The 13,176-nt window shown below is 43.3% G+C and overlaps 1 protein-coding gene across 1 annotated transcript in view; it reads right to left on the bottom strand.

Moving 5' to 3' along the window:
* CASK (calcium/calmodulin dependent serine protein kinase) overlaps positions 1-13,176 on the bottom strand; it is a 293,487-nt gene that overhangs the window by 147,720 nt on the left and 132,591 nt on the right. Inside the window, 1 exon segment of the mRNA XM_079765497.1 lies at positions 5,386-5,463. Within this exon segment, the coding sequence (XP_079621623.1) occupies positions 5,386-5,463 (78 nt within the window).

The following is a 13,176-nucleotide window of genomic DNA, read 5'->3' as shown; positions in this document are numbered from 1 at the left end:
CTGTACCCTCACAGCTGGCTCTAAGCAGAGAGCCAGGCCCATGCTTAGAGGTCCCGTTTGTCTTACTTTGCAAATGCACACTAAAGGGTGGTGGTCACACGCTCTCTGCCTGGGCCAGGGCAGCCTGTGTTGAAGTTTCCATTCGAGCTAGGGGTTCTGAACTTGGGGTTGTGGCCCTTTCCTGGTTCAAATCAGGTTCTGGAGGGGCTGTGGCCCCCCGAAATGGAAGAAGCAAGAAACGTGAAAGTGTTCTGTAAACTGTAAACCATGCTGCACAGGTGAGGTCATGATGATTCACATCATTATTATTGTTAAACTAGAGACCTGGTGCACGAAATTCGTGCCCTTGGGGGGGGGGGTCCCTCAGCCTGGCCTGGGCCCTCTCGCAGTCCAGGAGCCCTGGGGGGATGTCCGACTGACGGCTTAGTGGGCCTAAGTCAGCAGTCGGACATCCTTAGCACAGAGGAGGGAGAGGCTCCCACCACCACTGCTGCGCTCACCAGCTGTGAGCCGGCTTGTGGCTGAGCGGTGCTCCCCCTGTGGGAGCGCACTGACCACCAGGGAGCAGCTCCTGCATTGAGCATCTGCTCCTGGTGGTCAGTGTGCATCATAGCGACTGGTCATTCCACCGTTTGGTCAATTTGCATATTAGCCTTTTATTATGTAGGATTTAGTCAAAGATTTAGAAATAGGATATTTGCGCACCTCAATGGGAACGCTGGAGTAGTGGAGTTGAAACAAAGTAATGTGGACACAGCTTACACTACACTGTGGACTACTTTGAATATACGGTACTAAGACAGCTGCTTATATCTTTAGCCTAAAGAAAATTCCTATCTCAAAGCCTCATTAAAAAACAAACACCCTGTGCCCCGCTGGTGTGGCTCAGTGGTTGAGCATCAACCCATGACCCAGGAGGTTATGGTTCAATTCCAGGTCAGGGCACATGCCCAGGTTGCAGGCTCGATCCCCAGTACAGGGCATGCAGGAGGCAGCCAGTGACCAATGATTCTCTTTCATCATTGATCTCTCTCTCTCCCCCCCCCCTTCCTCTCTCTGAGATTAATAAAAACATTAAAAAACCTCACTGAATGAGCATATTAAAATCTGAATATCGTACATATCAGAATCTCTGGGGTGTGTATGGGGGATGGGGTAGAATTGCTTTCTCCCTGGAGAAAACAGACTTACACTGATCTTTCTCCACCTTCCTGGTCATGACCTGGGGTGGCTCTACAGCTAATAAAGGGAGAACCGAAATCCACCCACACGTTCTAGAGAGTTCCTGATTAAACTCAATCAAGGAGCTCCAGTTCGTGAAGCATCGTGGCGGCCTGTACTTGCAGAGGAAGTCAGCAATGTATGTCTGTCTCCATCTTCCCTGAGGGTCAGGGACAAAGAGTACTCTGAGGAAGGAAAGGGCTGGCCTGCAATCTGCTCGCTGCCTTTGGGAGCAGGAATGTGGGGGTTGGGGGGGATGGAGGAAGAAAACAAGGGAGGTGACTCAGTCTACGCTCCTTGTCAAGCCAGGGAAAGAGAGCAATGCGCTTTGCCTGGGAGATGCCCTGAGGGGTCACCGTGGTGAAGAGAACCCGGGCTCCCTGGAGCCGGTATGGCTCCCTGGATGTCATGTCAGCCCCCCAGCTCCCAGGGTTGACAATGGAGAGGCATCCTCCCCTATAGCAGCCCAGCACCCCTGCAAGGACAGAGGCGCCCACTAATCGGGTGGTAAGGGCTGAGCACGGTTTGCTTTCAGCCATGCTTTGCTGCTCCTCTCGAAGCTCAGCCGGGTCGGAAAAACAACACTATCGATTTGAGGACTTGGGGCCTCGCCCTTGCAGCTGGTCTCACTGGAATACTGATGGAAGCGGAGTTTCCCGACCGTGAGCCACAGAATCAAAGAAGAAGGAAGGTTAGAAGTCGTCTCGTTTAACACTGTAACCAGAGGAAGGACCTGTGTGCCCTTGTTACCTGGTCACGGAGCCCCTGTGACAGGGAACATGCCTAACAGTATGTTCTGAGGCTGCCCCACCTCTTTTGTCATTTTAGGAAGGGCTTTTATAAGTTGTGTCAAACCTCTCTTTTTGCCGTGTCACTTGCTGGTCCCCAACCTACTCTTTTCTGATCCATTATGAAAAACTAGAGGCCCGGTGCATGAATTCACGCACCAGTGGGGTCCCTCAGCCAGGCTTGCGAGATCGGGCTAAAACTGGCTCTCCAGACATCCCCCAAGGGGTCCTGGATTGCAAGAGGGCACAGGCCAGGCCAGGCCGAGGGACCCCACGGGTGCATGATTGAGGCCAGTGAGGGACGTGGGAGGGCTCCAGGGCGTGTCCGGCCCATCTCGCTCAGTCCCGATCAGCCGGATGCCAGCAGCAAGCTGACCTACTGGTTGGAGCATCTGCCCCCTGGTGGTCAGTGCATGTCATAGTGAGCAGTTGAGCGGCCTTAGCATATCATTAGCATATTATGCTTTGATTGGTTGAATGGCTGACCAGTTGACAGGACACTTAGCATATTAGGCTTTTATTTTATAGGATTCCTTTCATGACATCACTTCAACAGCAAACATAGGTAGATTTTAAAACCAACAGGCTTTCATCTTGATGTGTATAAACTACCCTTTCTATAAATCCCGAGATCAGGAGAGACCGCAAGTCATTTCACTGTATGACATCACCTCCACACATGACTGTTCTTCCTATTCTGACGCCCAGCCCAGTGACAGGGACAAGTTTGAAGTTGAGGAAAAGCCATATGGATGGGCGGGAACAGAGGAAAAGTGGTCCTGGTTTAACGCTAACCCTGCCAACGTATGTGCCAGGGGCCCCGGTGTTATTGTGGCTCAAAGAGAAAAAGGTCATCTTCCTCCATCGAGCTGCACTATTTTATAATATCAACAATCAGAATTTTTAGTTTTTCCTCTTTGATGCTGCTGTTGAAAGCTATCAACTCGGGAAAGTACAAAAGGCAAGTTGCCTCCGATTCTTGAGAGTTTTACATAGTCAAATAAAGTGGTTTACCACTATTGCCATAAGAAAAATTAAGATGGCATCAACTATTTTGGTAGTAAAGATGCTTTTTAGTTCTAAAGCACAATAAAGAATGCAGATGTAAAGTTCTGAAAAGAACTCAAAACAATAGACAACTAGGATTAAAAAATGCTAAAATGTGTTTGAACGAGCATGGCATAAAAGAAAAGAGGACATTTCACCTCAGTTCTATCATGAATATCAGGAGTACAAAGAAGTAATTATAATTTATATAAACTTCCACTTCCTTCTTGTCCTTAGCTCCAACAGCACAAAACAGCAGCTACCTCAAATTGAGTATATTCTTTATCTAATGGCTGCTCCATCTTCTGAGACTAGGGCCCTTGCTCCTCAGGTAGGAGGAGGCAGAGCAATGAACTTGAAGAAAGTCAAGCCTCTCTGAGCTCCAAGTTGCATCAGGTAGTCTTTCAAGCCAGCGATTTTCAACCCTTTTCATCTGATGGCACACATAAACAAATTACTAAAATTCTGCGGCACATCAAAAAACATTTTTTTTTGCTGATGTGACCAAAAAATACATATCATTTTGATTCATTCACACTGGATGGTTACTGTAATGTTGGCTGTTGTCATTTTTTTATTTGACCATCTAACCCAGTGGTGGGCAAACTGCGGCTCGTGAGCCACATGAGGCTCTTTGGCCCCTTGAGTGTGGCTCTTCCACAAAATACCACGGCCTGGGCGAGTCTATTTTGAAGAAGTGGCGTTAGAAGAAGTTTAAGTTTAAAAAATTTGGCTCTCAAAAGAAATTTCAATCGTTGTACTGTTGATATTTGGCTCTGTTGACTAATGAGTTATAATCATTTAATGGTAACTGTTTCTTAAATGGTGGGAAGTTTTTAAAAATCCTAATGGGTTTGAACCCTTCAACATATTATGGCTGGTGCCTGAGGAGGGATGCTGTCCCCTATTAATGCAGGTACCACATGCATTAAAAAGGCAACCCATCGGAGTGGTGTTTACGATATGACTGTCACCAAAGCACACAACTTCTTACTCTAAATCTATAAGCAAGCGGCCAGTGCATGGCTCCTGTGATTTTTCATATTTACTCCTTATTTTGAGCCATTAGTTCTTTACAACAACTTCTCCGCGTCGAACACTGGTTGCTATTTGACTGGGATCACCACACACTGGCTTCAAGCAAATACATTCAACAGAAAAATTGTGCTTTTATTTCTGTTCCGTCTACCGTTCTGTGGTTTTTCTCAGAATAACTGGTCACATAACAAGTTGCTATCACTAAAAGGCCAACCAGAAAACTAATGAGGTAACACCTGCCAACACCCCCAAACCAAACATACAAACAAAAAGCCCAAGTTTAATTCCTGAGCTAGCAAATCCCTCTTTGTGGAAAAGTCATTAGAGGGGACGGGGGTTGAGGGTGGGGTGGGACTGGGTGAAAGAGGAGAAGGGATTAAGAAGCACAAATAGGTAGTTACAAAATAGTCATGGGGAAGTAAGTATAGCATAGGAAATACAGTCACTAATAGTGTAATAACTACGCCAGGTGGGTACTGGAAATACCCCAGTATATGACTGTCCACCCACTAAGCTGTACACATGAAAACAATACAAAATAAAATTGAAAGAAGATATATCAGAAATGGGAGAGTTGGCAGTACTGATGTGAAACTATAATCTCATATCTATCCTATATAATAAAAGGCTAACATGAAATCGACCAAACAGCGGAATGACCAGTCGCTATGACGCACACTGACCACCAGGGGGCAGTCGCTCAGCCAGAAGCTGGCAAGCCTAGCCACGGTGGCAGACATCCCCTGAGGGCTGCTGGACTGTGAGAGGGTGCAAGTCGGGCTGAGGGACCCCCCTGAGTGCACGAATTTTGTGCACCAGGTCTCTAGTATATATATAGAAGCCCAGCGACAGAATGGCAGAACGACCAGAACGACCGGTTGACCAGATGCTATGATGTGCACTGACCACCAGGGGGCTGATGCTCAACGCACGAGCTGCCCCCTGGTGGTCTGTGTGCTCCCGCTGTGGGAGCGCCACTCAGCTGACCGAGATGAGCTGCGCTCTCACAGTGGGCCCATCCCCACAGGCATGCCCCCCACCAGTGCACGAATCCGTGCACTGGGCCTCTAGTTAATAGATAAGTTCACTGTTCAGTCCTTTGCACGTACAGTCACTAGCTGGTTCCACTGATGTACATAAATCACATATGTCCTTGCAGGAAAGAGTGGCAGCATGCTCACCATCAGTTCAAAGAACAGGCCGCCTCATGCAAGTTTTTGTTGTTGTTTTTTGCTTAATTCTTTCTTTTACATTCACTTTGACCTCTGGGGAGTTGATACAAATTACATACCTGGCTACAGCTTCACTGTACACAAAACCAGCATCAGCTCGTTTTACGATTTCAAAGCACAGATCCGCTCCATCCATACTGCAGAGAAAAGGCAAAAAGCATGTCAGAAAAGAGATTCCAGGATGCAAACACTGACAGTGAAGGCATGGGAACTAAGTGATTAGTTGATTGACAGCTAATGACTGATTGTAGTGAATTAGTTAACTCTCCGTTCTTTCAAGGAAAACACACATAAATTGTAAAGGACACTATAACCATCCTCACATTGAAAATCTACAGGGAAAGAAACAGGAAAACGATACAATGGTAGCGTCAAATAAGGTCTGAGAAATTCACTATAAATTGTTTTTGGATTACCACAACGAGAAGTCTCAGGAAAGGGCAATCTGGGGATTACGGACGTATTTTTGAATCAAATTCTGAAATTATCTATAGCTAGTCAAGTCATGAAATATTCTCAAAACACAACAAGAATTCTAAAACAGTTAGTCATAGTTATCAATACTAAATGGGAAGTCAAGCTATATACTGTGGAAGGAAAAATAATTAGCTAACCCGTAACTTATTTTTGTTTATACTTCTGTTACCAAAGTTAATTGCTACAAACATCTTCTAACACAGTGATGTGTTTGTGCCACAGTGTCGCTTATCTTGCCCCCAAACTGAAAATGGTTCTCTATTTCTTATCACATCAGTAAGGCCTCTTGTTATCTTGGCCACATGCTTCTGCATATATTGTTTCTCAAATTCAAAACCTATCTTAATTCAAGGTTCTGCTCCCAATCCCACCTTCCCCCAAAGTCCCCTAAATGATTACTAGCCACATCAAGCCCTTCTTTTGCTTAAATTCTATAACAGCCCCATATAGCCCATATCATAACATTTAGCACTTACATACAAACATATGTGTGTGTGTGTGTGTGTGTGTGTGTGTATGTGTATACGAGAGTTTTGCCAGATCATTACATATATAATGAAATTATCCAAATATTAATAGTTGGTTAACAGCTTATAAAGTGTTTTCAAATCCACTTCATTTATTCAGTAGCTCAGGCTACAAAACCAGGACAATACGAAGTAAGCAAAAGAAACACAGGATTAGTGACAAGGTCAGTATATATTTTATTGAAGTTTCAAAAGTGAAAGGAAAATGAAGCAAAAGCAATATTAAAAATATAGTGCCTGATAATGACCCCAAAATAATTAAAGATACCAACTCACTTATTTAAGAAAGCCCACTAAACATCAAACAAGGTAAAAGAAAGCTATAGCTACAGAGTACAGTAGAAAGGAATCTTACATCGAAATAACTGCCAACCTAAAATTCCATTTTCACCAAATACCTCCTGAGAAACTCTTTCAGATAAGGAAAGGAAACAAGAGAATTTGCCACCAGCATACCTGCCCCTAAAGAAAATACAAATGAGCAATCCTCAGGTAGAAGAAAAATACAGTAAAAACTCAGCGATGCAGCAAGTCACGAAAAACATAAAATGTGGTAAATCTGTAGAGTCACGCACCACTTGATGGGAGCATGTTCTGAGAAATAAGTTGGTAGGCAATTTCATAATTATTCAACCATCAGAGAGTGCCCTTACACAAACCTAGACAGCATAGCCTACTACACACCTAGGCTACAGGCACACCATTGTGACTGTAGATGAACCTAAACGAACAATGACTGCATAAAACAACCATTTTCTCTCTCTGCAGAGAAAGGCCATGTAAAACAATAACTACTCTGAGAGAGAGAGAGAGAGAGAGAGAGAGATTGATTTTAAATAAAAATACTGCACAACAAGAACATAAATCAGGAAGCATACTGCAATTTCTAGGACAACCACTAAGTTCTCTAACTTTTCAAAAAATATATGTTTATTGACTTCAGAGAGGAAGGGAGAGGGAGAGAGAGAGAAACTCAATGATGAGAGAGAATCATTGATCGGCTGCCTCCTACACGCCCCACACTGGGGATCGAGCCCATAACCCGGGCCTGTGCCCTGACTAGGAATCAAACTGTGACCTCCTGGTTCATAGGTCAATGCTCAACCACTGAGCTACACTGGCTGGGCTCTAACTTTTTTTTAAAAAAATGTCAGGGTCCTTTTCTACTCTTAAGATCATTGAGAGCCCCAGAGGGATGGGTTTCATCTATCAATATTTGCTGTATTAAAAATTAAAATCCAGAAATGTGAGAACCATTTACTTTGAAATAACAATAATATATCCATTATATATCAACAGAAATATTTTTCATGAAAAATAAGTATATATTTTAAAACAAAGTAATTTTGTTTTTATGTATAATAGTCTTTATTACTTAACTAGAGGCCTGGTGCACGAAATTTGTGCACGGGGGCGGGGAGGGTTGTGTCAGTCAGCCCAGCCTGCACGCTCTCCAATCTGGGACCCCAAGAGGGATGTCTGACTTCTCGTTTAGGCCCAATCCCAATGGGCAGTCGGACATCCCTCTCACTACAGGACTGCTGGCTCCTAACAGCTCACCTGCCTGCCTGCCTGACTGCCCCAAACCGCTTTTGCCTGCCAGCCTGATCACCCCCTAACCACTCCCCTGCCAGACTGATTGACACCTAACTGATCCCCTACCGGCCCGATTGCCCCTAATTACTCTCCCCTGCCAGCCTGGTCACCCCTAACTATCCTCCCCTGCAGGCTTGGTCGCCCCCAACTGCCCTCCCCTGTTGGCCCAGTCACCCCTAACTGCTCTCCCTTGCCAGCCTGGTTGCCCCCAACTGCCCTCCCCTGCAAGCCTGGCTGCCCCTAAGTGTCCTCCCCTGCAGGCCTGGTCCCTCCCAACTGCCTTCCCCTGCAGGTCTGGTCACCCTTAACAGCCCTCCCCTGCTGGCCTGGTTGCCCCCATCTGCCCTCCTCTGCAGACCTGGTCCCCCTCAAATGCCCTCCCCTGCAGGCCTGGTCCCCCCCAACTGCCCTCCCCTGCAGGCCTGGTCCCCCCCTGCAGGCCTGATTGCCCCCAACTGCCCTCCCTTGCAGGCCTGCTCCCTCCCAACTGCCCTCCCCTGCTGGCCTGATCGCCCACAACTGCCCTTCCCTGCTGGCCATCTTGTGGCGGCCATCTTTGACAACATGGGGGTGGCCATCTTGTGTGTTGGAGCGACAGTCAATTTGCATATTACTCTTCTTAGATAGGATTATTTGTAAGAGTTAAAAACTGAGAGAGAGAGAGAGAGAGACAGACAGAGAGAGAGAGAGACAGAGAGAGAGAGAGACAGAGAGAGAAACATTGATTTGAGAGAGACACATCGATTGGCTGCCTCCCACATGCGCTGCCACCAGTGCAGGGACAGACCCTGCAATGGAGGCACCTGCCCTTGACTTAAATTGAACCCAGGACCCTTCAGTGAGCGGGCCGACACTCTAACCACTGATCCAACCGGCCAGGGCAGAAGTGGTAGCTTCTTAAAGGCAAATGGCTATGTGGAATCTGAAACCACACGAGGGAACTTTTTGTATTCTGTTCCATTATAATCCATTGTTCTGTCTTGTTCTTCGAATCGGTCTTTTCCCTGTGCGTGACTTTGTAACATGTTGCCTTGGTCATTTGAAAAATACTGTCCTGGTCCACTGAGCTATGCAGATTTCCCAAATACTGACACATTTGATTATATGACATCAAAGACCGCATCTGTTCACATCACCACTGATTGCCTCAGAGACATCCTTAAGACCTGGGAAGCTGTTAAGCTCACAGTGCAGATCCAAGTTTTCCAAAATTCTAATTTGCACTTGAAGATTTGAATTCCATCGCTGGCAACAACTACTGTGAGTTGTTTTCTTGAAGCAGCAGGCTCACTTCATTCATTTTTTACTGAATGTGTTCATTTTTTTGTTGTTCCTCACCCAAGGATATTTTTTCCACTGACATTTTACAGAGAGTGGAGCAGGGGTGGGGTGGGGGGGGGGGGGAGAAAGGGAGGGAGCGAGAGAGAGAGAGAGAGAGAGAGAGAGAGAGAGAGAGAAACATCCATGTGAGAGAGACACATTGAATGGTTGCCTCCCACATGTGCTCCAGTTGGGGCAAGGAATCCAACTTACAACCCAGGTACGTGCCCTTGACCAGAAATCAAACTCAAGACCCTTCGGCGGGCTGACAATCTAACCACTGAGCCCACCGGTCAGGCCTAAAAAGTGTTCCTTTTATTTTCTTAATTTTTTAAAATATATTTTTATTGATTCCAGAGAGGAAGTGAGAGGGAGAGAGAGAGAGAAACATCAATGATGAGAATAATTGATCGGCTGCTTCCTGCACACCCCCCCACCGGGGATCAAGTCCACAACCTGGGCATGTGCCCCTGACCGGAATCAAACCCGGGACCCTTTGGTCCGCAGGCCGACGCTCTATCCCCTGAGCCAAACTGGCCACAGCAAAATGTGTTCATTTTTAATTAATTGTCTGCCACATACTTAAATCAGAGTAACCTGGTTTGTCTGTAGTCACTTTAAAAGTAAAAATGATGTTACACACACACACACACACACTGCTAGTTCAGCTTATAAGTTAATAAATCACATAAGTGTTTTTCTGAGATCCAGCAACATGTAAAGGACTAAGTACTCAGAGTACGTTTCCTAATCACAATACAGTTATGTTAGAAATAAATGAACAAAGTAACTCGAGACTCTCTCAATGCTTGAAATCGAGAGATGCAGGCTAAATAAACTGTGACTCAAAGGAGAAATTTTATGAAAAATTAGAAAATACTTCTAACAACGATAATGAAAACAGCACATACCAAAACCTGTGTAGAGCTGAGGCATGACATTTCACGGTTGGGGTGTTGGCATGATTAGACCAGCAAATACAGAGCTGGTTGAAAGGAGGAGGTGGGCATAAGTCTCTCTCTCTCTCTCTCTCTCTCTCTCTCTCTCTCTCTCTCTCTTTCGGTTGGAGAAACTTTTCTTGAATTAGGTAATCCAATGCTGATGGAAAAACACATCAATACAACCTCTAGGGAGGGCAATTTGATAGTACTTGACAAAGGCCTTACAAAGGTACATGTCTTCTGCCCCAATAGTTTCATTCCTCGGGAAATAATCAGGGCTAACGACAGGGTTTTATTGTAGCTATTTATAATAGGGAGAAGTCAGAAACAACCTAAATGGCCAACAGAGGTTAATGGTTAAATAAATTGTGGTAAATCCACAGAGTGGAATATTATGCTGCCATTAAATTATGCTCTAGGAGCCTGGCTGGCATGGCTCAGTGGTTGAGTGTCGACCTATGAACCAGGAGGTCATGGTTTGATTCCCGGTCAAGGGCACATGCCTGGGTTGTGGGCTCGATCCCCAGTGGGGGCTGTGCAGGAGGCAGCCGATCCATAATTCTCTCTCATCATTAAGGTTTCTATCTCTCTCTCTCCCTCTCCCTTCCTCTCTGAAGTCAATAAAAATATATTTTAAAATGATGCTATAGAAGTATATTTATTGCTATAGAAAGATGTTCATATAACATTAGGATGTATAAACATGTAATATGCATATATGTGTGTATGCAGATGCATTGAGTAATTTTTGAACATTATAATAGGGTGTGAAATAGTGGGTGGGTAGGACTGTGCTTGGATTATTTTTACTTCCTACTTAAAAAAAAATGAACAGGTACCACCACTTCTGTCATACTAAAAACAGTTCTAAATGTTAAAAAAACAAAACGCAAAAACACCCCTTCACAATGCAGCTACACAGTATTTACAAAGTAGCTTGCATCCATACGTTTGTTTTAAAACTTTAAATTACTGAAGTAACAAAAATATCATGAATATTGATGTCAAATACTAAAAAATAAAAAAGCTAGAGTTCGTGAGATTCAATCAGGAGAAAATTTTTAAAAGAACAGCAAATTGTATCCAATGAAGATAGAGGGAAATAATAATGAGCAGAGATGAATGAAATGGAACTAGAAAAGCCCTGTTTGGAAACTGAACAATATACTTGTATTATACAGATCTCAGAATAAATCGTTAGAAAATGAGAAAATCTTTTAAACTGAATAACAAACATAAACACATCAAAACCTATAAAATGCAGACAAAGTAGTGCTTAGGAGGAAATTTACTGTTGCAGATGCATATATTAGAAAAGAAGGCTGAAAATTTATGAGCTAAGCATCCATTCTCCATAAGTCATATAAAGATCATCAAATTAAACTCCAACAAATTTAAAGGAAACATGACAGAAATTAATGAAATGGAAAACAAACATATTAGGAGGATCAAGAAAGCTAACAGTTGTTCCCTGCGAAATGGTGAATCTTTAGCAAGATTGATTTAAAAAAAAAAAAGAGAGAACACATATATAGAAGCCAATGTTAAGAATGCAAAGGAGCTCTGGCCCAGTAGCTCAGTTGGTTAGAGCGTTGTCCTGCTATGCCAAGGTTGTGGGTTTGACTCCCAGCTAGGGCACATACAGGAATCAACCAATGAATGCATAAATAAGTGGAACAACAAATTGATGTTTCTTTCTCTCCCTACCTGGCACATGACTCTCTCTCTCTCTCTCTGCCCTAAAATTAATAAATAAAAATTAAAGAGAATAAAAAAGGAGCTAACACTTCATATCCTGCAAACATTCTAAAGGTGGTATTGAAACTCTATGCCACAAATTTGAAATGGACAAATTCCAGGAAAAATAAAACTCATAAAAGGGACACAAAAGGAATTGGAAAACCGGAATAATTCTTTACTGATTAAAGGAATTGAATCAGTAATCAAAAACCTTCTGGAATAAAAAACTTTAGGCCTAAAATGAATTTCTGACAAGTTCTACTGAACATTTTGAGGGAGAAATAAAATGAATAAAAAGCACGAACAGTCTCCAATTCATTTTATGAAGCTAGCTTAACCTAGATACAAAAACACGTTAGGACAGCGTGAGAAAATTAAAGAACAATCTCACAAATGAACATAGATGAAAATAATCCAAACAAAACATTAGGAAACCAAAACACCAATATATAAAAACTACATCAGGACAAAGTTGGGTTTGTAAAAAATTGCACCAGAGGAATGTAAAACTGTTTTTCACATTTGGAATTCAATTACTATGATTCTGAACATTGACATACAAAATGAGCACTCCAACAACTCATATTCAGCAATATTCTGGAGGTCCCAGCCAGTGCAGTATGCGAGAGATAAAGAAATAAAATGCATAAGGATCGAAAGGAAACAAACTGTCATTATTTACAGATGGTATAACTGCATATGGTAGAATGTCCAAAATGATCTAAGGTAAAATTAAATTAATCAGAATTTAGCAAAATCATTGTTATAAATAAAATAAAAATTCTAAAGACTGCTTTTTGAGAACATAAAAATAAATATCACAGAAAGATGGATAGGACTTCCAGGGAGAAAAGTATGATATTAATTAAATTAAGATAAGTTATAAAATAAATGGAGAGAAAATTATCCTGTTCACAGACTTGAAGACTCAATACTGTAAAGAGGCAATCTTCTCCAAATGGAAGCATGACTTCAATGGAATTCCAATAACAATCCCAACAGGCTTTGTGGAAAATGTCTAGCAGAATATAAATTGTGTATGGAGTGTGTGCTTCCAGACCATGTGTGCGCACCCATCTGCGTAGAAGTAAAGATGTTTACCTTGAGAGAGAAACCAAGATGGTGGCATAGATAAACACCTAAACTGCTGCCTCGCACAACAATTTCAAAACTACAACTAAAAGACAAAACAGACATCATCCAGAACCACAGGAAGGCTGGCTGAGTGGAAATTCTACAACTAGAAGGA

The sequence above is a fragment of the Cnephaeus nilssonii genome (genome assembly GCF_951640355.1).
Source record: "Cnephaeus nilssonii genome assembly, chromosome: X".
Lineage (NCBI taxonomy): Eukaryota > Metazoa > Chordata > Mammalia > Chiroptera > Vespertilionidae > Cnephaeus > Cnephaeus nilssonii.
This window is presented reverse-complemented; position numbering and strand designations above follow the sequence as displayed.